The sequence below is a fragment of the Pituophis catenifer genome, unplaced genomic scaffold (genome assembly GCF_029215685.1).
Source record: "Pituophis catenifer annectens isolate HBS135680 unplaced genomic scaffold, rPitCat1.0.hap2 SCAF_2, whole genome shotgun sequence".
Classification (NCBI taxonomy): Eukaryota; Metazoa; Chordata; class Lepidosauria; order Squamata; family Colubridae; genus Pituophis; species Pituophis catenifer.
In genome coordinates, this window is record NW_027256882.1 from 175,110,520 (window position 1) to 175,135,663 (window position 25,144).

Consider the following 25,144-nt stretch of genomic DNA (forward strand, 5'->3'; position numbering starts at 1 on the left):
GCCAAGAAAGGTTGTATGGTGGGGCAAAACTCACTTAACTAATGTTTCACTTAGCAACATAAATTTTGGGGTCAATTGTGGTCATAATTTGAGGACTACCTGTGTTTTATATAATTACCTTACAGATTAAAAAATGGGGGAACACACATTTATACACAGATAAGGCGGTGGCACCTTTCTTGTGCAGATTTTAAGGAACAGAATCTTAAGACTTGCAGATACTTTTGGATATATTCTAGGTTTATATTTATTCCAAATTCTCAGAATGGCACATCTCATAAAATGATTTCTGAAATCTACATTCAAACTTAATCTTATTATATCATAAACAGGTGTGTCAAATTGTGCCCTTCTAAGTCCCATAATCTTCTGTCTCTTAGCATAACCCATTCTTTCAACCAAATTAAGCAACAAGTTATAAGGTACGTTTTAAAATCCAGTACGGCTAGCCCTTCTCTGTCTTTTAGAGAAATGCAGGAACTTATACCTACTTCTTTTTTTTTTTTTTTACCTTGACAAATAAATTTAGGTATCTCTTTCTGCTGTTGTTCAAATTGTAAATCTGTAGTCAAAATAGGCCTTGTTTGAAAAAAAATAACATTCTGGGTAAAACATTCATTTTTATCATAAAGATTCTTCCCTATAATGGCAACTATAATTTTTCCAATCTTAAAATACCTTTTAAAAACTTCATTCCCTATCTTAACTCTTATTCTTAAGCAACATATAGTTCATGTTAGTCAAGGTAACATCCAAATATTTTACTTTTTTCTCAGTCTTGAGCCCATTCTATTAATCAATTCTACTTGATCCCATGTTTTCTTTTGTGTTAACATCTTTGTATTTTATTAATCTTAAAGTCAGCTAACATACAAAATTCTTTTCTCTTGAACACTTCTGTTCCTTTCAACAGATCTTCCAACATTAACACAACATTATCTGCAAATGTTCTCAATTTATGTGTCTCTTAATCTTTACCCATTATTCCCTCATCTTCCTTTATGTCTGTATTCAACACTTCCAAGACCAGTGTAAACAAAAGTGGAAATAATGGGCAACCTTATCTCATTTCTTTTTGAATCTCACAGGGTGTTCTTAAGTCTCCATTTGCTTTCTGTGATGTATATATCAATTTTATCCATGATTTTATCGCACAGTTCTTACCAAAGTCTATAATTTCTATTAGTTTAAACAAAAAGTGCCACTTGAGATTAAACAAAACTATTTCTGCCTCTAAAGAAGCGTTTTATAGAAAAGAAATGGCAACTACAGTAGAAAGAAATGGTGAAGGTATGGTATACTGCTAGAATACTTTCAAGATGTATTTAAAATAAAATCAAGAGATTTGGCATCAGAAAAATATAAATTTCAGTGATTTCATATATGCAACTCTCAGAAAGATTTAAAATTGATAAAAGAATATGGCTTTGAAATTGATAAAACATTTGAAATGGAATTATAGAGTAATGATAAACATTGATAAAATGTATAAACTTTTTTTGAAACAAAAGTTCCATTGAAGATGAACAAGTTAAAAACTGCATGATAAAATGGACTAAAAATTTTGGAAGTAAGATACAATTGCAGTAATGGGAAAAATGTGGACAAAGGAATTGAAATTTATTGTATGTACAATCTAAAAGAGAATTTCATAAAATGATGTATAAATGGTATTTATCACTGGAAATGTAATAGGAAATATTAAAAATGTATAAAGGGACCTCAAAGATAAGCTGGAAGTATAAACAGCAAGGAGGGACAAGTTCATCTTTGGTGAACTTGTAAAAAAGCTAAAAACTACTGGACTAAAATATATACAGTATATTAACTTTAAGAAAACATTGAGGCCAATATGCAATTCAGACCCATTTTTGTTAGGATGGACAAAAACTTGGAAAAATTGCATGGTACCTTCCTATTATTATAATGGCAGAAAGGCCTATATATGCCCAATGTTGGAAAGATTTGATACCTGCAATGAAAAAGTAGCTGTTAAAGCTGATGGGAGTTGGCTGGAATGGTGAAACCGACTGCTTTGATTAGAGAAAAGACAATGACTAAATTTAGAACCAATTGGAATCCTCTTTTGGACTTTTTGCAGAAAGTATAAAAAATGAAATTATGACATATGGATTTGATGACTAGCAATTTTCAGAGATGATAAAATGGATGTTAATCTTGTAATTTTAGAGTTAAGAGTTGAACTTAAGTTTCATTTCTATCTGCTGTAAAAGAAATTGGAAGGCATTTTAGAACTCAAACTCCCTTCTCCCCAGAATTATAGGCTGTGGCCAGCTCACACAGATTATGGATTTTGACATGATGTGTGAAACTTGGAATAGCCCTGAAAAATTTCTTCCTTGACTTCAACCAGAGGAATGGCTTACCCAGCTACATGTATCTCTTGGTGGCTTCTCCATGGCCTGCTGAAGTATCTATAACTCTTCACCAGGGGTGTCAAACTAGATTTCTTTGAGGGCTGGATCACTGTAGTTCTCCTCCGTGGGTCGGCCAGGGAGGGAGGAGAAGGGAGGATGTTTTGGCCAGCAGAGTGCTGCAGGGGGCTGTCCATGCACGGCCCGCACCCTGTTTCGGCTGCCAGAGGCATTGTGGGCCAATCCTTTACTATTTCCAGGCCAGCCTCGTGGGCCACATTTAAGCACCCCGCAGGCCGGATCCAGGCCTTGAGTTTGACACCCCTGCTCTTCACCAATTGCTCCTTCCTGCCATCAATTAACTACCACTGTTGACAACCAATCATTTTTGGGAAGAAGATGCAGCCTAAAATCTCTTAGCTTCCTCTTTAGCACAATCCTCAAAGTTTCTCCTTTCCTTTTCCAGTGTTTCTAACAAGATAGTTGTTTCCTTGATTATAGTAGCAGGCAAACCACATTTCCCAATGGGGTCGTTGGAAATGAAGAAAAGAAACTTAGCTCCTACTATGCTAATGAGCACTATTAGCTCTAGTGGTGCAGTGCTTGGAATGCAATATTGTAGTCTAACTCTGCCCACAGTCTGGAGTTCGATCCTGATGGAGCTCGAGGTTGACTCAGCCTTCCATCCTTCCAGGGTCGGTAAAATGAAGACCCAGATTATTGGGGGCAGTACATTGACTTTGTAAAAGCTCATGGAGTGCTGTAAAGCAGCTGCCCCCAATCTTTTGGGCAACAGGGATTGGTTCCGTGGAAAGAGGTTTTTCTGTGGACCGAAGGGGGCGTGGTTTCACATGCTACCTGCATCCCGTGAATGGGGCTTCGCTTATTTGTATGGTCCAATTTCTGGCATGCAGCACACCAGTGCCAGTCCACAGACTGGGGTTGGAGACCCCTGCTGTAAAACAGTGTGGAGTGGTATATAAGTGCTATTGCAATTGCACAATGCAGCCAAGATTGTGGTTTCCCTGGCAGGAAGGGTTGGAATGCTTTCAACCCACCCCTCTGTCTCTGCTTGATGATCCTTTTTCTTTCTTCTGCCCATCCCGCATGGATGTAGCTCAATCTAACATCAAGTTGAAAACATAACATGCCAGTAGGATAAAAGAGCAAAAGAAAAATGAGAACAAATGACTCATCATAACATATACCAAAAAAAAAAAAGGAGTATTCTGAAGTAAATAAGTAATCACTGGAGTGCACAAGTTTTCACTCCTTTTGTGAACAAAGAAGAGGAAGATGACTGACAATTACATACCTGCCTTTGCAGTATACATTTGAGAAGGCAAGTTCTACATCACAGGCCTTTAGAGACTATATATCCCTTCTTTCCTCATGTTCACATTACAGCCGAGTTTAAAACGCTGTAATTCTGCAAGGCAGAATGATACTTTGGAAGCACAGTCTTCCCCCCCGTACCCTGGAGCTTCTGCTAATGAGGCTCCTGATGCATCCATGACTTATTCATAAACCGCCACCAACAATTTCCTTTTATCTCATTTCTGTCTCCCCTACAGCCGCCTTCCTGGGTGCTGCTTGTTTGTTCATCCCCACATCCAAAAATCAAAATGCACACCATCTTCTGCCATCCCCGCCACCACCTCCGCCAGATAGTCACAAGTGCCTGAGGAAACCTACAATGCATTCTTCAGCACAATCCCTGGGCCCTCTTCCTCACTACCAGTTTTTTTTTTTTTTAATTAAGAAAAAAATCCTCTCGACTCTTCCCTTCTCCGAGAAGGCCTCAGTTGCTGATAGCTTCAGAGGCACTGAACCAAGTTCTATAGCAGCGGTCCCCAAACTGGTGTCTTCTAAGTGATGGGGGCTGTACAGATAGTCCTCGATTTACAACCACAATTGAGCCTAACATTTCTGTTGCTGAATGAAACCTGTGTTAAGTGAGTTGTTAAGTGAATCACTGCAGTTCTTAAATTAGTAACACAGTTCTTAAGTGAATCTGCCTTAGCCATTGGCTTTGCTTGGCAGAAGGTCCCAAAAGGTGATCGCATGACTGTGGGACACTGGAATCGTCATAAATGTGAGTCAGTTACCAAGTGGCTGAATTTTGATCACGTGACCAAGGGGATGCTGCAACGGTTGTAAGTGTGAAAAATGGCCGTAAGTCACTTTCTTTAGTGCTGTCGTATCTTTGAATGGTCACTAAATGAACTATTGTAAGTTGACGACTACCTGCAATCAAATAAAGCTGGAGGTCTCCAAATCCAGAAAGGACGGGCTAAATATGCGACTTAAAATGATGCCCACTCACACCAGAGGTGGGTTTCAGCAGGTTCTGACCAGTTCTGGAGAACTGGTAGCGGAAATTTTGAGTAGTTCGGAGAATCAGTAGTAAAAATACTGGCTGGCCCTGCCCCCATCTATTCTCTGCCTCCCAAGACCCAGTTGATTGGGAGGAAATGGGGATTTTACAGTATCCTTCCCCTGGAGTGGGGTGAGAATGGAGATTTTACAGTATCCTTCCCGTGCCACGCCCACCAAGCCACACCATGCCCACCAAGCCACGCCCACAGTACCGGTAGTAAAAAATTTGAAACCCATCACTGACTCACACCCTTTCATGCAGGTGAGATGATTGTTAGCCTCTTTGCCAGCCCTACTGGGCACAGGTGATCTGAAGCACTCCCTCCCACCCTCCCTTGAGTCAGCAGGAAATTATTCTGGCATGAAATTTGCTCTTCCCTATTGCCTACTTTAATCCTGTCTGCGTTTCCTATTTCTGCCAGTCCCAACTTTACTCCAAGTCATCAGGTGACAAATCCTAAAAGATTTTGCACCTGGAGGGTGTCTGGACCATATTTTATTTTAGCACAGGTACACCTAAGGATGCCTTCAGCCTGTCTCATTGATGAGTTAGGGATGAAGTGAAGACAACAGTTATATAGGGCGGGGAAGGGAGGGAGGAAATATATGCCAGGGCATGTTTATGCTGTGGTTAGGGACAAATAGGGAAGGCAACAAAGTATGTAGATTTTCATAGACTTGCTGCTAGTCTGTCTACAATAAGGTATTGTAATAGCAAACAGAAGAATAGAGAGCATTTTCTGTTCCAGAAAAAGCTCTTTGAGTAACACAGATTGCCAGCCGATTGGAGTAGGAGGAGGGAGGAACCAGACAAAAATATTTTCTCCCATTTCCTAAAAAAAAATCTCCCTTCAAAGTGTATGCCATAAATGAACAGATTGAGGGATTTTGCCTTAGGCTCCATTCAACTATCAGAACATTTTAATTCAAGAGCTGACAATTATCTCTCTCTCTCTAAATATATATTTGGTCCCTGTTGGTATAAGCAGATGTAGTATGCTTATACATACTGTCAAGGTAAGCGTGTAAGTGATATATCTTTCTGTCACATTCCATTTGAAACAAGGCCACAGCTTTGCTCTCGGCCTTCTACACAGAGGCTACAATTTCACAACTGCCCTGGCTCTGTTTTCTGTGAATACTGGGATACATAATGAAATCTCTGATAAGAAGCATACAGAAGAGTTGTTAGTTAACTAAGGTTGTCTATTGCTAACTATTCTTGCAAAGTTTGCTCTGTTATGCCGTACTCATAGTTAGTTGGGCCCAGAATAAATTGGGTGCTTTTCTTTTGGTGCTCAAATATTGCCCTTGGACCAAGTAAAAAGGAACATGCCACAGTCAGCTAGTAGTGCCATGCAGGACGCTTAATTGATGCCCCAAAGGTTTAAGAGGGCTTAACATTTTTTTAAAATGCCTGGATTTCAGCAGGATAGCTGTCTCAGAACAACTCAACAACAGAAGCAAATGGCACCCCGGCAGCAACAGGTAACTTTTAATTCAATGGACACTGAAGCAGCAAAGAAGAACATATGGAAGTGCACAAACATACGTGGTTAAGAGGTGAAAGGAAGCATTAGGCAGAGCTACATTTCTACGTAAGTGAAATAACCTGGATAGTTTTCACACTTGACCTCCCTAGTGCTATTAAGAGGGTTTTTGTTTTGTTTTGCAGCACACGAAACTGAAATTAAAACAGTGGTTGCACAGCACATTTAATTTAGTACTGTACTATATTCTCTCACAACCCCAGTTTCTACAGCTTTAATTAGAAGTTTCCTCCTGGCGACTTCTGCCCAGGATTCCAATTGCTGCATTAACAGTGGGATTTTAGCAATACATTAATTGTCTTGTTTGTTTCTGTTTGGGGGGAAGCTTTAAGTATTATTATTATTTTATTATTATAACACTATAGGTGAACAAAAGGAGAAATGAGAAGTCAACCATGACTTACCCTCTTTTAGAGAATAAATTATTGCTGTTGTTCACTGGTGTTATCCCCACACTGAAACAAGGAGCAGAAGCTGTAAAGGGGAAACTGCTAATTAAAGGCACAAAAGCATGAAAAACTTAACACCACTTTATCAGTTCACATATTAGATAGGCTGCTAAGGCAATCACATAAAAAAAACAAAAACCCAGCAACTAAAATGTCTTTAAAAAATGGGAAGGCAATACAGGAATATACTGAAATGTTGTTGGCAATTTTTATCATTCGGGTCTCCACAGAAAGAGAGTGAAATGACGGACATCAAATCCCTATACAAGAATGGAAGCAACTTGGTTCCATGTGATCCAGCAAGTGGTGCAAAGCTGACCCGACAAAACAGGTTTGAGGTAGATGAACACTTTTTAAAACTGTTTTCTCTCTCCCTTTTTAAAATAATTTTTTGCAAATAGAAAATAAGCCCAGTTGGATGTTGCCGAAGCAAGGATTTTTGCTTTGCAAATGTTTGCTTTGTTAATGTTACATTTTCATAGAAAGATGTTTCATATATGTTAGTAAATTCCACCGCTGACCAACCCTCAGAAATAGTACAGTCTATCTCAACTCTCCCTAGTTTATTTGGGTATTTGGAGGTCAGTCTAGCACTTGAACAGAGGAATTCCCTGCCCCAGTCAAGGTTAAACAGGCTCCCCGCTTTGTGCAGCAGACACGTTACCCATTCATGACCAGTAAGCATCCTTCTTAAGGTTTCTGACAGATGCATTCAGAGGGGTGAGTAAGCAGCCCAAATTGGCTCAGTCCACAATGGGTATTTAAGGTTATAAGTCTTCCTTGATCTGTATACACAAGTAAATTAGTGGCAGACACATTCAGTGTCTAAAAAGGATTACGCACTTGGGCAAAAAGAAGAAGTTGATACAGGCAGATGAATCAGCTAGAATTATACTGTAAAAAATCAACATTTGTAATGCCTAAATGAACTGGCATTGTCCCAAAGGTGCAATTCAAAAGAACAGCCAGGCTGCCCAAGGGGATGCCAAAGTATCTCCTTGTAATACCGGAATGCAAGAGGATGATGGCAGTGCAGTGGTGGGTTGCCACCGGTTCGCACTGGTTCTATAGAACAGGTAGTAAAACTGGCAGGAGGCTCCGCCCACTGACCTAAACGTCATCAAAACGCTTCTGTGCTTGCACAGAAGAGCGCACGTGTGCGCTCGCTTTGCTCACTCATGCGCGCAGCCCCACTACAAACCAGTAGTAAGGGTAAGTAGAACCCACTCTTGGGGCAGAGGTGGGATTCACTTATCTTCCCTACCGGTTTGCAAAAATGATCGCATGTGCCACCTCTGTGCATATGCACGGCCTTCTGCACATGTGCAGTAGTTGTGCATTATGTCCGGGCGGGTGGGTGGAGCCTCCCACAGTCACCACTACCGGTTTGCGCGATCCGGAGAGAACTGGCTGAATCCCACCACTGGATGGGGGCCTGTTTCCGCGGAATACCCATTTTTTGGCATTTCCCCCAATCCCTCCACATCATATCAAGAGCAGTGTTTTTTTCCAGGCTTTTATTTAGCAAAAGAAAAAGTAATTATAAAATGAACTAATAAAAAGCCCATGCTGCTGCAGGGGCATTCCCCACCCCACCACAATTCTTTAATCCCTGAAGGGGGATTCTTATTCTTATTTTTAATTTATTTTATTTTATTTTTTGGGAGGAAGGGGGGGACTGAATCCCTCCAGGCTGCAGTGCAAATATTTACACAGACTCTTAAGAACAAAGGGGTCGAGGGGGGGTACGTGAGGGGGTGGGCAGGATGGAGGACTTTTTACACTGAAATCTCTACACCCAGGGAATGGAATCATTTACAGCCAATAATCTTAACAAGATGCAATAATAAATTAATGAGTAAGGCACTGCACCCAGTGAGGGCACAACAGGTGGGGTAGGAGTGAATGTTTGAGGGGGGGGGAGCACTGTCAGGTAAGATTAAAAATATCCAATTGCCATGGTTACCAAAAACAGAACAAGGGCAGATTCCACCAGCTACCAACAAGGAGTGGGGGATTAGGGAGATGATTGGTATGATTTAAGGGAGGGGTCCACAAACATTTGGGGTGGGGGGGTTCCATTTAGCTGCCGGCTTGAGGGGGAGGGGGCATGATCAGGCTGCACCCCAACCTCATTGCTTATTCTGGGTGGCTCCTCCCAAGGCAGAGGCAGAGGAGGGGCGGGTGCTTGTTATTGCTTCCAGACTGAAGGCTGGGGAGGGGAGGCACCACAGTGACTTTCTGCCACCCCAGGGGAAAAGGTCACAGGTCTCTTGCTCCCTCCCCCCGGGAGGTTAAAAAGATCAAGTCTGTTCCCCTTTGTGGGGCCACAAGCCAAGTTGGAGGTAGAGTCCCTTCGGAGGCACCTCTCCGGGATGCCTGCTGCCCGCTCCCTTTGCCCTCCTTCCCCCTCCAGCATCCTCAGCTTGTTCCCGAAACAAGAGTGGTGACTTGTTCCAGCTTCGGCTTCAGTTTGTGTTTCCGGCAGGCAGCATCCCGTTCCAACGCAGTCAGGATCTGGGGGCAAGGTGGGGCGGGGGTGAGGACGAGAGATTAGAAGCAAAATGTTCAGTCCAAGAGGAGGGAGGGAGAGAGAGAGAGAGAGAGAGAAAGGCAAAAGAGCCCAGGAGGAGCTAAGCACTAAATTCCCAGGGGCAAAAAGGGGTATAAGATCAAGGGACCAGGATGGAGAAACATCCAGTAAAATTGAAAACGGATGTTCAACAGCAAGAAGTAAAAAAAGCTGGCAAGATGATTGCCCACTTATTAGGATGGAGTTTTGGACTGGAGTTAAGAGTGTTCGAAAAAGAGAGGCTTCCTTCCCTGGGACAGATTTACAGATCTTTGGCTCCTTGGGATTAAACCATCTGTAAAACAGGGCCCTTCCTCTGAAAGCTGACATACCTATTTACAAGGTAGTGACAGGCATAGAGGGGGAAACTAAAAAGAAGAGAAAAATGGATGGAAGGGTGGTGCAGATATTAAAAGGTAAGGCTCCATTTGTTACAATATCTTCTCCAAAGCTGTAAATCACTCCTTGGCTATTGAACCGTTGGACTAATTTTATGAGAGGCCCCAGAGCTGAACAAAAGTAGAGGCTACCAGAGGAGTTGGCTGAGAATACGTCTAATCAAATGCCACCCTGCCTCCACTGAACAAGACAGGTTCTCTGCCCTATAAGATGTATAGTTAGCAACTCCATTGAGGACAGGTGGGGGGTTTGCAGATTGGTTCAGAAGGGGAAGGGGGAAGGAAAAGTTGCAACCTAGCCATGGCCTCACCTCATCACGGTACCTTCCCACATAGCTGTAGAGCTCTCCCAGTGCACCCAACGTGTTAAATTCCCCTGCGTGCTGACGGGATTGCTCTACTAGGTAGGCATCCATGTCTTGGTCACTAATGGAAGCCATCTTGGTGATGTCCCGGTAGTACCTAGAACATAGAGACAAATATTGTTTTAGGATTTCATATACCAGCAGATATAGTAGATGACTCCATCTCATCTCAGTGGAGAGAGGAAAAACAAGCACAATCCTAAACATACTGCTTATAAACATAAATATGAAGCAATTCTATTTTTCTGGATTCATTGTAATTGATTTTTGCCTTGAGTACGCCAATGGCAGCCAGCGCACAAATTTAGCAGACTAACATCCTTGACACTCAGCTGCACTTTCTGAAATACTTAGCTCAAATATTGCATAAATGGCATATTTGGATAAACATTGATTTTAATCATTAGTCTGGCATGCAAACTTCAGGTGGTGGGGGGAGGGGACATAGATGCCAAATTTGGTATCTGGCAGAGAGCTGCTATAATGCCAGGAACTTTGGGATGACAAGGCAGAAAAGCAATCAAAAGGAGCATCAAGGAACTAGAGTGCTACAATCTGGAACAATTCAATCTTCATTCAGTCCTCCCTACATATATTAGATGACATCAGCTTTGACCATGGGCAGTTGGATAATGAAGGGCAATACTCTAAAAAAAGTGAAAGGTACTACATGGACCCATTCTTTCCTATGATTCCTTAATTTTGGACACAATCTATAGCATGCAATTATAACTGTTTCCAGATAAGTCTAAGAAATGAATTGTGTGATCTATTTTTAATATGGCAACTCGCTCCCCATCTCAAACTGAAAATTTTAAGAAAGAATACCAAAACAATGTCTAAATCTAATTAATTAACTTTCCACAATCATGACACTCTCCCAGTATGTGGAAAGACTTCTACAATTTTCAGCAATGTCTGTGCGGGTTGGGAAATTTGGAAATTGGTCAACCCAGATTAGAGAAAGTTGGGCAGATTTATCATGGATTACGTGGCTAAATTCTTTTGCTATAATTTCTGGGCAGAGTCAAGCTTCGGATAGCCATAGCTGTAAATCCTGGCTCTCTAGACAAATAATTCCTTATTCTATAATTGGCTGATTTGGTTGAAGGCTCACAAACATGACTTGGCAAGATTAATCTCTATTGCGGACAAGACTGAAGCCATATATACAGATAAATCAAAGGTTATATAAATCAATACTCCAAGATTTAAACTCTAGGCTTTTTTGCTCCTTCTTTTCTGAGTCAATAGATGTTTGGTCTTCTCTTGATGGCCTCAGAAAGCACTTGATCTGTGCTGACATAACAGTTCTTTCTAACATGAGAATGGTCGATTCCTGCTTTGCCAACTCTATTCTCTACAAATGGGGTAACTACTAGATCTGTGCTGGTGGCCTTAGTTCACTGGCAGAAGACAAGCTTTGTATGCAGGAGAGCTTAATTAGCAGCACGTGATGAGGGGAAAACTTGGCCCAAGTTCCTAAAAAACTGACAATAGTGGGGGGGGGGGAAGCCATATGAACCTAAAGGAGTTGTATACATGAGGCAGGGTCAACCGTTTTTCTTATGACTTCCCTTTTTATTAGCATATAGAACAGTTGATAGGTCAGGGGGGTGGGTTTTGACCCATTTCACAGCATATAATCTTCATATTTCTTACCTCAAAACAGTCATACAACTGATCCTTAAAAGTTATGGCTGAAGGAGTTGGAATGCCACATGTGATACTTAGGGAAAGAGTCCCTTGGATTAAATTGTATTATAAACAAATTTCTTGCAGGATAATATTCTGTACAAATTTAGAAAAAACTAACTTGATTGCTTGTTACCTTTTTCTGTGAAGTCACGTAGTGGCCCAAGTTTACACAAACCATCAACGATTACCCAGGAATCATCAACAGGCTACTGAAGATACTGAGTGTGAGGCAGTACTGCTGGCCATTCTTTGGGCCAAGACATGAGTCCAACTGTACAGGTAGACCTCAAATTACAACCATTTGTTTAGTGACTGTTCAAAGCTGCAACAGTCCTGAAAAAAGTGACTTATGACTATTTTTCATACTTACAACTGGTGCAGCACCCTCATGGTCTGTGATCAAAATTTGGATACTTGGCAACTGGTTTGTATTTATGACCATTGCAGTGTCCCAGGCTTATGCGATCACTTTTTGCAACCTTCTGACAAGCATTGTCAACGGGGAAGCCAGATTCATGTAACCATCATGTTACTAATTTAACAGCTGTAGTGATTCACTTAACAACTGCGGCAAGAAAGGTCGTAAAGTGGGACAAAACTCCCTTAACTGTCTCACTAAGCAACATAAATTTGGGGCTCAACTATGATCATACGTCAAGGACTCCCTATAGTAATCTAGCACCTGGGTTCTCCTGTCCCTCTGCCTTAATTGCTACTTGAAAAGAGATCCATTCCTTTGTCTATGTCAGGGGTCGGCAACCCGCAGCTCTGGAGCCGCATGTGGCTCTTTCATCCCTCTGCTGCAGCTCCCTGTTCCGTTGGCTCCACAATTGTCGGCTCCACAATTGATACAGTTTTCGGTTAGGACAGGTAGAGGAAAAAGGACGCTGTGCTAGGAGGAGACTCTATTGGGGGGGGGGGGGACTGTACTTCCGGTCAGCTCCACAATTGAATGCGGGGTGGGGTGGGGCTTCTGGTTAGGAACTTTGTGGCTTTTTAAGTGTTTAAGGTTGCCGAGCCCTGTTCTATGTAATGCAGTGGTGTCAAACTCGTGTCATCACGTTGTCGTCATGTGACATATCATGACTTTTTTCCCCTTCTCTAAAACAGAGGTGGGTGTGGCCAGCGCATGATGCATTTGGCCCGCGGGGTGCGAGTTTGACACTCCTGATGTAATGAAAGGAAGAGGAGGCCACATACCACACATCTTTTAGTGATTCAATCAAGCAGACTTGGTTTTGTTAGCCATACTTGTTGAGTTCACACTGGATGATTAAGCTAAATGTAGTTGGCTAATGTGTATTTCAGCATGTTGTGGAAACCCTTTGGTTGCTTTGGCATGTTGTGTGAACTAGCTCATTATATTAATAAGTAAGAGAGTTTATTTGTTTGGATACAATATATACTGTGAACGGAACAATTGTGTTTTGTTAACCAGGAATTTGCTATGCATATGAAGTCTATGATCTGGAACTGGTACAATTTCCATTTCCTAGAAGAGGAAGTGATCTGCCAACTAGTGTCATCATCCATATTCCCTCCCCCCTTATCCAGCACCTCACCTTTCCACCCAGCCTTTATAAACAGGGATATCCTTGGCATATAATAGCTTTGTCGAAGGGGAATCCTTGCCCAGGCGGTGCTCAGAGGTGGAGCACGAGTCCATGAAGGTCTGGGCCACAACGGAGAGGCAAGCGTCCGTGATGCTGCTCTTGTGAATATCAAAAACAAACTGTGGGTTCTTGATGACATTCACCCAAAACCTCAAGGGCAAACTAGAATTGAGAAAGAGGTAAGTTGCATGAGACATTGATATTGGAAGAACTGCCATCACTTGAGCCAAATGATCTGTCACAAGAAGAAGAGAAAATGAAAGGGAGTTAAAGTCTGGTGTTCAATTTCATTGTTCCATTTGATGCTTTTGAAGAGTGGAGTTGTTTTGTTTTGCTTAAAGCTGTGTGAACTCTGGGAAACACCTGCTCAGTTCTGAGTTAAGCAGACTGATACCGTAGGTACTCAGCCATGCTAGGCTGTGGGTTTCCAGCTGTGGTTCACAGACATAAAGCCATAGCATGTGTTGACAACAAACCAAAATGCAGAATTCTCACCAGTTGCTTTTCCAGGTATGTCGAACATCAGGATCACCAATCTGTCTCCGCTCTGCTTGTTCATCCAGGAAGTCAAACATGTATTTGATGGGCAAGGGAAGGGCACTGGCCCGGTGTGCTGTGCTGAACACTGTCTCAAACAGATCATCAACAAACTTCTGCAATGTACCCTGGAAAAGACAAATACTTCTGGAATGTATCTTTTGAGGAGGTTGGAAAGAACAACTTGTTAATCTGGGGATAGCACAATGGCCTTTCCTAACTCCCCCCCCCCCTTCATTAAGAAGTACCAAAATTCCACCAAACAAAAACAAACAGAAGTGATAAATAATGGGAGGTTTTCCCTTGAACTTGGTAGGTGGAACATCTGGCAGGGTAGAGGCTGTGATTTGAATCTAGAAATATTGATTGATTGATTTCATTTGATTTCATTTCTATAGCTGTCCATCTCAGCAAAGAACTCTGGGGGGCTCACAATATCTATCTGAGGAGTTCTTCCTAGATCCTGAAAATGGCAATTTCATTACCACATTTCAAGTCTTCATAACCTTGGAGAAAAATGTACACACCTGCTTTGGGAAAGCCAATCTTGCAATCGTCAAGAGTGCATTTTATTTGCCACCCATTACTTCCACTAGATGCCCAAACTGGCCCATTTTTCAGTTGCCTCCTCAACATGATCTGAAAACTGCCAAATGGTGTCTAGATCAAAATAGTTTGCTAAATTATGCAAAGGGAGAATCATTAATTTTGCAAACACTAAGGTCCTTATTAGGATCCCACAGAAAATAAAAGGAGTGCTTGTAAACAGCTGTCAGAGAATAAATTTAATCTCAATATTTCCCAGAAAAATAACAAGGCTCAGTGTTTTGTTTCAGATATTCTTTCCCAGCTCATCTCGTACTCTGTTACTAGAGTTTGACTATAAATCTATATCAAATGGCCCTGATTTGGAACTATAACATTAATCCCTTCAAAATCCACAAGTTTAAATTGCATCTACATTTCAACAGAAGCTACTTTCACATCAATTTAATTTATTGCTGCTATTGCCAAGGTACATGGGAATGATTGCTCTGTGAGGATCTTGATAGCATTACTATATATTACCAAATAATATTACAACAAAGTTCCAGATAACAATAGTGTAATTAAATCAAGCACAGAGAGAGACGGAACACAAATATACACGACTACAATTCAGACTTCAAATGATACTTGCTTTTCTTCTTCGCTACCTGGCAATTTACAGCTTTAATTTTGCCAGATCTGATGTTGCGGTGTCAATAAAGCACTTGAAACTTTATTTAGATGTCAGCTGGCAAGCACTGAAACGTGGCCAAATAGCATAGAGTCCAAAGCAAGGGAACCAATGTTCCTGCTCCTGTTGCTAGATAGGAGGTAGGTTAAACAATGTTCTGTTCGGAAGGGACATTCAGGCTTTCTATGTGAAGAACTTGGCAAGATTGAACAAAAACTGAAATTTTGGGGAGAAAATTTGGAGAAATGTCTCTTTAGCAAAGTTTTGTTGAAGGCAAGAGTTATAGAGCCAACAAAGGCTGAAAAATCTCTTGGTCGGCTATTAAAAGGACTGGTTCTGAAACTGTGCAATACCTTATCTTCCAATGAAAGACATCAATCAACCAAAGAATTTTGGCAGGCGGGGTTCAGGAGAAGAGCCTTTTCTGCTGTGGCCCCCACTGCATGGAATATTCTCCAGTTGGAGATGAAGTCTTCCCCCACATTCCTGGCCTTCTGGAAGAGCCTAAAAATCTGGCTCTGCTGCTTGGCCTGGGGCCCTGACAGGGGCTTGCTATGTTGGGGGTGGCTGAATGGGTAGAGAAGATTCTCATCCACAGGCCACCCATCATCTTGGTTTTTAACTTTTAACTTTTCTATTCAAATTTTCTAATTTTAATTGCTGTTTCGCACTGTTTTTTATTCTATTGTAAGTCCCCCAAAGTCGCTGAATCAGCGAGACGGGAAGCATAGACATTTAATAAACAAATAAATAAAGGATTGGTTTAAACTTAGACTATCTTGCCTGAATGCTTCCATTCCAGGTTGTAGGGTTAATGTAAGGTGATGTAGGGTGAAGACTAAACCTGTCTACTAACTCCGAGATCCAGGTCTCTTCCAACCATACCTTGGTGGCAAGAAGCCGGGTGAGGTAGATCTCAGAAACCATCTTGCTCCCTCGCTCCCCTTCCTTGGGGTCTCCGAGATGCTCGTGGTTCTTAACCAGATGCCAGAGGCGGGTGCCTGAATCTTGATCTGGAGTGAGGATGGGAGCTCTTGAGCGCAAGCTCTCTGGACTGCTGGAAGTACGCAACAAACTCTCTACAAGGGTTGGGAGGGGAGAGAAATGAAGTCACTTTGAGTTTGCTCAATTCAATCCTGGGCCAAAGAGCCTGCTTTCCAGGCAGCTCCTTCCAGCCGAGATTAAACTTTTAAAAAAACCTTTCTATATCCAGAAGAAGGGTTTTTTTTTTCTTTCAGGCTCAGACCCTGAAATCTGAGCAGAACCACTATTACCATCATCCTCACCCCTCCAGAGACCAGGTAAAGTATACCCCTTCTGCTCCAACCACAAAGTGGGAGTGGCTGTAAAATTATAGACATTTCGTGCCTGGAATAGCAAAGAAAATTACAGCTAGGCCAGGATAATGCTGGGAGGAAGCCCAGGGAATAAAATTCAGACGTGGCAAGAGCTGCCTGTCAAAGACTGATCACGGAAATACTGATAACTTAGATCTCAGGTTTGCGGGGCTGCTGAACACATAGAATGGGGGTGGCCCTTCTCATGCAAAGAAGCATCTACAGCACCATGTAAAGCGTGTGTGTGTGTGTGTGTGTGTGTGTGTGTGTGTGTGTGTGTGTCAGAGAGAGGATATGCCTCTGCATGCCAAGCCACATAAAAAGACGACAGAGGCTCATTTGCACAAAGCTATAATCTCAGTTTATGAGGGCTCAGACAAAAGATGGAAAAGCTGTATCCTGAAAACAAGTCCCAAATGCCAGAATATACAACTTCAAGGGTATGCCTTCCAGTTTCAAGGACGACAAGCATGCTGCAACTCAGCAGGAATTAAGAGCAAGCCCAGAAAATGAAGCATTTCGACTTCTTTCTTACTTTCAAGCAAATTTCTAGAGCTTATGGTTATAACAACAGCCTTAAAAATGTAAAGTGAACTGCAAGCAGGTAAGATTTTCAGTGTTTGGAAAACTACAAAAAAATGAGAAAGGATGAACATTTGCACAATGTATACAGATTGTAGAATTCGGCTCCTTAGTCAGAAAGTCTGGATTGCTCTAGCATACATTTTCAAAGAGTTCACTCTGCAAGTTACCCCACATGCAGGGGTGGGCTTCAAAAATTGTAGCAAGGGGTTCGCTGCCTGGTTGCTGGGTGGGCGTGGCCTAGTCAGCCTCCTGCACTGGGGGGGGGATTTTTGCCCTCCTCGGGCTCCGGAGGGTTTCGTCGAGCCTCCAGAAAGGCAAAAACGGCCTTCCCAGGCTCCGGAGGCCCAAACTTCCGGTAGGCCCATTTTTCGCCTTCCCTGAGCCTCTGTGCACGCCCTACACTTACCTGCATCCAAAATGGGCCATGTGGGGACTTCTGGGAGGGGCAGGGTGGGGTGGGCAAGGCCAGCCAGGAGTGGAATTTAGGGGTTCTCCAAACTGCACAGAATCTTAGTTAGAGGTTCTCCCGAACCCCAGCAGCCCACCCCTGCCCACATGTATGGAACATGTCCCAGGAACATGCATGGCTGCTTTGAGGTGTTCCTGATAAGCGCAAAAGGCATGTCCACATCTGCCCCTCCAAATAATATTTAAATCTGGATCTCTGCATAGCCCTAGTCTGTAGCCATCTGCTTAAATCTTAATGAGGTAGCCACAATCCCTTGGAAACCCTGTTGAAGACTCTACTCTGAGGTCATCTACATCCATATCCCATCCTTCCCTACCTCTGTTATCCATGCTGCTTACTTCCTTGGGCAAGAAGCATGGATTCTTCCCTTGCCTGGGAACCCTTTGAAAGTACAAATAATTCTTTCCAGGGGTGCTTCCACAGGGACAACCTACCTATCTCATATACTACTTTGGCAGAGGTCCAGGCAGCACATAACTCACAAACAGCCCTGCTACGTTTTAGAGTACCTTCACACCCGAACTGAATTAAGCATTTCTTTGCAATGTTAGGTTATGCTGCTGGAGAAAAATCCGGGATTTGCAAGTCATTTAGGGCAGACATGCATCTCTGTGATGGTGAAGATCGGGGTGGGTGGGTAGCTGGGGTGGAGGTGCCATTCCTTACCATAGCGACTCAGCGAATGGGTGAAAGTGAAGGAGCTTGCAATATTGTAGCCTGATGCCTGCCTAGGAACCAAGGCCACCGTGGAGCCATCTGCTACCTGTGTGTTAAATTGCAGAGATGGCAGGAGTGGAAGGGTGGGGGAAGTGGGTTTAAAGATAAGATGGATTGGGATGGGGGAAGAGAAGAAAGAGGAATGTTGACCAGTTAACAACATTAATAATACTTAGCATTAATATAGCATACTTCAAACTATGCAGTCCTTGGTGCTCTCTGAGCTTGGTGGTTTGGTTGCAGATGTTTTATTACCAAACTAGGTAACATTATCAGTGCTCTGATGATGTCACCATCCCAGCACCTAGTTTGGTAATGAAACTTCTGCAAGAAAGCCACCAAGCTCAGAGAGCACCAAGGACCCCCCACAATCTAACCCTGATATTCTCTTCTATCAGTACACTTCAAACTTTAAATGCATTTTAGGCAGTCATTGTAAATTCTGTAAATTAGAGGAGAATCATTATTCCCCTACCAGAACCTAGAGTAAGGATATAGAAATGAAAGAAAGTTTGTGAACTTTTTAGAACTATCTGCAATCATGCAGTCAAGAGAATATGCCAACACATCAATTCATAAATACTTGCCAATAAATACTATGACCTACCTAATGTGATCTGAGCTTCATTTTGTTTACCACAGTAGCCTGTGATAGGTGACAATACTGCTGGATTGCAGATCGCTCTAAAGGGATTACTAACTTTCTATCATCACAGTATTTGTGCACTCCTTCATACAAATATTGGGGCGGTTAAGAGAAAGCTAGTTTGGGCAAAGCCCTCTGATCAAATTTATAATCCAGCCAAAAGCTGAACAGGAAGCTTCTTAGTTCATAATTTAAGCAATTATACATTGCACTAATTTCTAAAAAAAATATACAAGAACAAACCGCCAACATGAAGAGGACCTCTGAGGCAATCCAAAACTATTAAGAGTAGCACCTTGAGGTAAGCCTTAATCCAAAACCAAGAGCCATTGGGGGGGGGGACTTTATTCAGAGAAATTCAATTTCCCCCTTTTGATTTCAGTGGATTCTACTCTAGTGGTGACTAAAGGATTCTTCACAATGTGTTGACTGCTGGCAATATTATGGTAAGCGTGACTACTATAATACAAACTACTCAGAACTTTAAAAGAAAGCTAAAACTATATGTTCATGTACACTATTGTACACTATTGAAGTTTTTAGTCCCAAACTGAAGCATACATATTAAGAAAGTTAATTAGGGATGGTGGTGAATATCCTTAGCTTAGGTGGAGGATGAGGTGAAGGTTCGTTCTCTGAACTCGGAGAACGAATCTCCAACCTCACAGTTGATTAGTCCAGAAAAGGAAGGCAAATACCTGATAATGTCCCAACGTGTTGAGCCGCTTCCAGTCTCCCTCAATTTTACTTGTGGCATCTTCATCCTGCAAGATGGTCCGTCCCCCAGCACCCTGACACCACTCTGGGATAAACCGGAAGACGAGTGGGAAGACAGTTGGCTTTATTATTCTCTCTTCCTATTTAGTTACAAATTTAAGCCAGTGGCTGATTACCCAGGTCCATTCCATGCTCACAACCCCACCTGCTTTCTGCCATGTTCCCGTCTTCATACCTAGCTCCATGTCTTCAGCTCGTGGCCGCTGCGAATAGGGTACTCCTCGATATACGGCATCTAGGAGCTTCTCCTTCACTTGTGTCACTGAATCACAGTTTAAAACTTTAACAGGCACTGCAGGTCCCCCAGGTGGCTCAGGAGGGGTGCATAATAATGTCTAGCAGGAAAAAGAAATCTCATTTTAATCACGGTAAAGATACACATGTATGCACATCTGCAGATCTGGGATTTGGATTGAGAAGTAACTATCCCACTTCTCTCAGCTTCCATAGCTAAGGAAAAACTACACATTTAGACCTCTGCATTTTAACGCAGCTCCCAACAAGTGTTTCAGTGCTCAGTGTGTTAAAAAAACTTTTGCCAAATAATGGATGTAGATAACAGAACTGCATTTGGGGTTTGTGATACTGAAACTAGATGAGGCCTATTCACAGAAGGACAAAATATTTGGCTACTTTGTTGAAGAGCCTTTCAGTCTTCCCAACCAGCTGTCTGTAAGTAGCACCTGTTTTCTTTACCATAGCTGAGGCCCAGCATGAAATACCTTGCAGAGTACCAATCAAATCCCAAATCTCTGTAGCGTTATGGTATTTTGCACAATGTAATCTTTCATGGTACATCACCCATAATTCCCAGCTCTATCTACGCTCTGCTTCTTCCAGGCTGGTTCCCCCATTTTTGAAATTAAGTAATTAACCCACTTAGGAAGGTTTCCAATTGTTACAAAATGAGAATGCTTCATTAATCTGGTGGCGCAGACACCTCCAAGCCAAAATTGCAAGCTTAGAATGACTTAGGCAACAAGCTCCTTCTCCCACACATAGCCATGATTTAGTGAAGTGGAATATGTGGTGGGCTCCCTGGCTGCTTCTGTTGCCACCCCAAGAGCTCACCAAGGTCTTGTAATCAATCTGCTGGCGAATGAGCTTGTCCTCGCTCAACGAGTAGCGTGCCTCGCCTGTGATGGCATCTATTGGGCCTTTCTCCATCTGCTGCTTGATGGCACAGAACAGCATGAATAATGGCTCCCCAGCACACTCCTAGGTAAGGAAGAGACAAGCTTGAAGCAGGAAACTTCGGAATCTGCAGGTAGCAAATGAGATGATAGGTAAACCTGGCTCTGTATTTTCTATTCTCACCAAATCTATCTGTTCGTTTTTTAAGGGAAGCCCTAAAGATTAAGGTCTTCCACATTTAAGGCTTACGTTCTATCTCTGAATAACAGTGCCCAGGATTTTTGCTCAAATTTCCCACTGGGCAGAGAATATCATTAAATTGATGAAGCTAATGATTCCAGGGTTGTAACACAATAAGTCTGAAGACCCAAAGGTGGCCCAAATTTCAGGCACTCATATGAGCCCAAGTTTCAGGCCCTCTTACCTTCAGGAACCTATGCAGCAGAAAAGTAAACCAATTGGTCAACATTTTCTCAGCCACTGACTCCGTCCTGGAACAAGAGAAAGATAGAGGAGTGTTGCTTGCGACTGTGAGATGGAAGAAGTAGTCCCCTATGCCTGCAGTAGTGTTTTGTGAAAAGGAAGAAAAGGATCTGGATCTCTCCACTCTTCTAACATCGCGTCTGAAACTTGTGTTCTGACTATCCCAAGAATATTGTTGATAATACGGACTCATGCTGTTCGCTGTTGCCAATTTAATTGTTAAATAGCAACATTTAATTGGGACCAGGAGGAGAGGAGCATGGGAATCAAAGAAGGTCTCGCACCGGCGGAGCAACAGCTTGGGGTGGGCACGGTTCTGCAGATTCTTCTCAATGAGGTCAGCCAGCAGCTGCTTCAGCACCCCAGTAGCATAGTCAAGCCTGCCCTGCAGGGCCACCATCGTCAGAGAAGCAACAGCGCCTCTATCTCGCATGGAGAAACCTCGCTGGCCTTCCAGGGTGTGGATGAAGGTCAGCAGGAAAGGCCGAGTGTGTAGTAACTGCCCAAAGAGACGGAGCCCTTTCTCTGTGCTTGGTGGTGTCTGCAGAGGCAAGAAAACAGAAACCGTTCCCTAAGCCAATATGGCAACATGGCTAGCAAGGGCAATGACAAATATTCCTTGCAGCTTTCCACATGCCATAGGCCGGATGTTGCTCACAACCGGGAAAGTCTTTTTATCTGCCCTTGATGTCACATACCTGTTCCACCTCTATGCACTTTGGAACATGCAGACTGTCTTGCTGGATCATACCACTTCATTTCTAGTAGCCCCAAGACAGACAGATAGATAGACGATAGATAGATGATAGATGGATGGATGGATGGATGAATGATAGATGATAGACAGGCAGACAGATAGATATGATAAATGATAGACAGATAGGTAATAGATAGATATAGATATGATAAATGATAGATGGATAGATGATAAATGATAGATGATAAACAGACAGATAGATAGACAGACAGACAGAAAGATAGATAATCTCATAAAAAAGGGTAGTTTTCCTCTGTTTGCTTCCACTTCTTAATACTATTAAGAATATTGCTTTTGAATGCAAGTTTTGTAGATCTAACAAGAGTGGAAATGAAGATCAATAAGAAGTTCAGCTTGATGGCCATTATCTACAAACTAAAGGGGTCTCTGTGCTGGTCTGTGAAAAGAAGGAACTCCTCGATCCATCATATCAGGAGCAGAATCAGCCTCAATAATTTCAGGAACAAGCATCTGAGTTGACAAGTTCAGGAGACAATGATACCAGAGATATCGAAACATAAAGACCTCGGTGTACCAAACCTCAGGATAAACCAATCTCTCTAGCTCAATTTATCCTCAATTTAATATTATTGTTAAGACAGCATGTCACACAGGTCTCATTTTTCCATGACAAGCACTCACACTGGTTTCTTGAAGTGCTGGGTGATCATCCACCCCCGGAAAGAGCACACGCCTTGCATATGTCCGATAATCCAGGAATGGGATCTTCACACCATCCATGTTGTTTGTCAGCTCGTTAATATCTGTCTGCAACTCAGCAAAAGCTGAAGAAGGTAGAAGACTGTTAAAAATGTTGAGTTGTTTGCAAAGGCAACTTTTCCTTCCACTCTGCTTCTTTTGACCGTAACAGAGCCAAAGAATTAACCATCAAGCCATCCTTGCCCTGCAATAGCCCTGCCTCATCAGATCAGGCAGCAAAAATGAACAGGTATATTCCACGTGGAAAAGACTGCAGATCATCATGCTTACATACTACATGTGCATGTTTTGGCAACATGTAACCAGTGTATGCTAAGGCTGCTTGAAAAAGCATCTAAATTCTTAATTTTTCCTTTGAGACTAGCTGCCAACTGGAACCACATCACGTCTCTGAAGCTACCATCCTTCCTCTATGTATATGAAACTGGCTCAAGTAAACCTATCATTTCAGACTGGAATAATGGCTCAAAGCATGCGATATAATATTCTTCAAATCTCTTCTCTGCTTACCCTTCCTTTACTCTAAAACATTCTGGGTTGAAAATAGAGTTTTATCATTAGGCAGAGCTGCCTCAAACCACTTGGTTTGGGGTGTCATGGTCACCCATTCCCCCTCATCTTTAAGCCATTATTAGTGTATTTTTCCTTGCTATTGAGAGGTCAGGAAGGAGGCTTGTGGGAATCTTCTGTCTCAGATTGCCTTAACAATTGGTCTTGAGATACTATGCAACTGAAGTGAAAATGCCATTTAATGCATTCCGCTTGGCCGTTATGTACCTTAGGTTAGCCCTATAGGATATTCTCTTGGGACAGTGTGTGTGTGTGTGAGTGCATGAGTGTGCGCACACCCACCCACCCTTATGCTCGTACATCTAAGAGGCATGAAAATAATGTACTGTACAACCATTGGCATTCTACTTTTCAGTATGAGCTTTTTTTGGTCCAAAATACACATTTTTATTTTTCTGTGAAAACAACTTTACAACACAGCCACGTTTGCTTTTCCTTTCATAAATTTAAATTGCACGAGATAGGTATTATGTCAAAAGCAGAATCTCTCCATGGCTGCCCCCGCCCCCCCCCCCCCCGCCCCATCATCTCTTCCCATGATTTTCAGGGGGAAAAAATTCAAGGCGACATCAGACTCTTGATATCATCAGAGCCAATTTAAAGGACTCTACACAATTGCATAAGTCGAGTATGGCAGCTTTTGCTAGTGAACTAAAGGTAAAGCACTGCCTACACTGCAAAGAAAAATATATTGGCTTGCCTGCATTCGCTTTGTGAGTCACACCTGGTGAATTTTGCCTACTGTCTAGTTTTGTGGGCTGTTCACTTTTGTTAGTGAACGTAAGGCACTGCCACACTGCAGAGAAAAGGATCTTGGCTTGGATTTGTCCAATGTGTGAGTCACAACTTGGTCTGTTGCATATGCATATGCAAATGCATGGAAGTCAAGGTGCCCTCTCTTCCTCCCTTGCCAAAGTTTAACTCTTGGGAGAGCTGAAGAGGGAATGAAATGTTATGAATTCTTCCACGACTTTGTGGCTATACAAAATACATTTTGATGTAAGAATGGGAAAAACAAAGGATCCCTCTAATCTAGAAGAAGCAAACAAAACTAGCTGGGGAATAAGCCCTGGTGTTATAAAGAGCTGGGGAAAATTCTAGATTTATTTACTATGATATATGAGAACTGCGTCTGTGAATATGACGTTAGTCAGGGCTGTATGCCAATGGAGACATTGATGAAATGTTTCAGCCTCGGAAACAAAGACAATGCCCCCTCCCTCTTTCTCTGGCCACTTCTTGACAGTTTTATAGCACTTCCGTCAATTTCCATTCCCGTCAGTACCTTCCTTGCATTCCAGAGCCACCCGTGACTCCAGGTTGTCCATCTGCAGCTGCAGGCGCTTCAGAGTACGGTCTGCATCCCGTGTCTTCCGTTTGTAGGCTACCAGCACCCCAATGATAGCCCCTAGAAGGAGGCTTCCTCCTGCCCCTAAGCCCACCAGAGCTGGCAAAGGCAAGGCTGCCTCAGGATAGATGTGAAGGGTGCCTGGAGAGAATAACAGACCTCCCACCAGGATCTGCAAGGAAAGGAGAGCAATGCTATTTTTCTCTCTCTCTCTCCCTCTCCCTCTCCCTCTCCCTCCCTCCCTCCCTCCCTGTATTATTTTTATAAATAACTCAAGGCAACAAAATACCGAACATGCCTTCTTCCTATTTCCATCACAACAACAACAACCCTGTGAGGTGAGGTGAGCTGAGAGTGAATGATTGGCTTTCCATGAGAATGTCTGCAGGTCATTAAATCTTTCTTTCTTATTCACTTTTCATTTTTCAACCAGGTCAGGAGTCAGT

General features: G+C 42.5%; 1 protein-coding gene across 2 annotated transcripts in view; it reads right to left on the reverse strand.

The window, feature by feature from the left end:
* Nucleotides 1–8,275: 8,275 nt before the first annotated feature.
* PLXNA3 (plexin A3) overlaps nt 8,276–25,144 on the reverse strand; it is a 66,640-nt gene continuing 49,771 nt past the window's right edge. The window contains exons 19-31 of one of the 2 annotated variants that reach the window (XM_070938129.1): nt 24,636–24,870; nt 22,703–22,845; nt 21,588–21,844; nt 21,245–21,311; nt 20,758–20,904; nt 19,862–20,021; nt 19,608–19,711; nt 18,213–18,309; nt 16,041–16,234; nt 13,895–14,064; nt 13,349–13,561; nt 10,035–10,185; nt 8,276–9,270 (exon numbers count right to left, since the gene is read on the reverse strand). In XM_070938129.1, the coding sequence (XP_070794230.1) occupies nt 9,175–9,270; nt 10,035–10,185; nt 13,349–13,561; nt 13,895–14,064; nt 16,041–16,234; nt 18,213–18,309; nt 19,608–19,711; nt 19,862–20,021; nt 20,758–20,904; nt 21,245–21,311; nt 21,588–21,844; nt 22,703–22,845; nt 24,636–24,870 (2,034 nt within the window). In that variant the 3' untranslated portion in view covers nt 8,276–9,174. Of the gene's footprint in view, nt 9,271–10,034; nt 10,186–13,348; nt 13,562–13,894; nt 14,065–16,040; nt 16,235–18,212; nt 18,310–19,607; nt 19,712–19,861; nt 20,022–20,757; nt 20,905–21,244; nt 21,312–21,587; nt 21,845–22,670; nt 22,846–24,635; nt 24,871–25,144 lie in introns of both variants that reach the window. The other variant, XM_070938130.1, reaches the window with a different exon arrangement.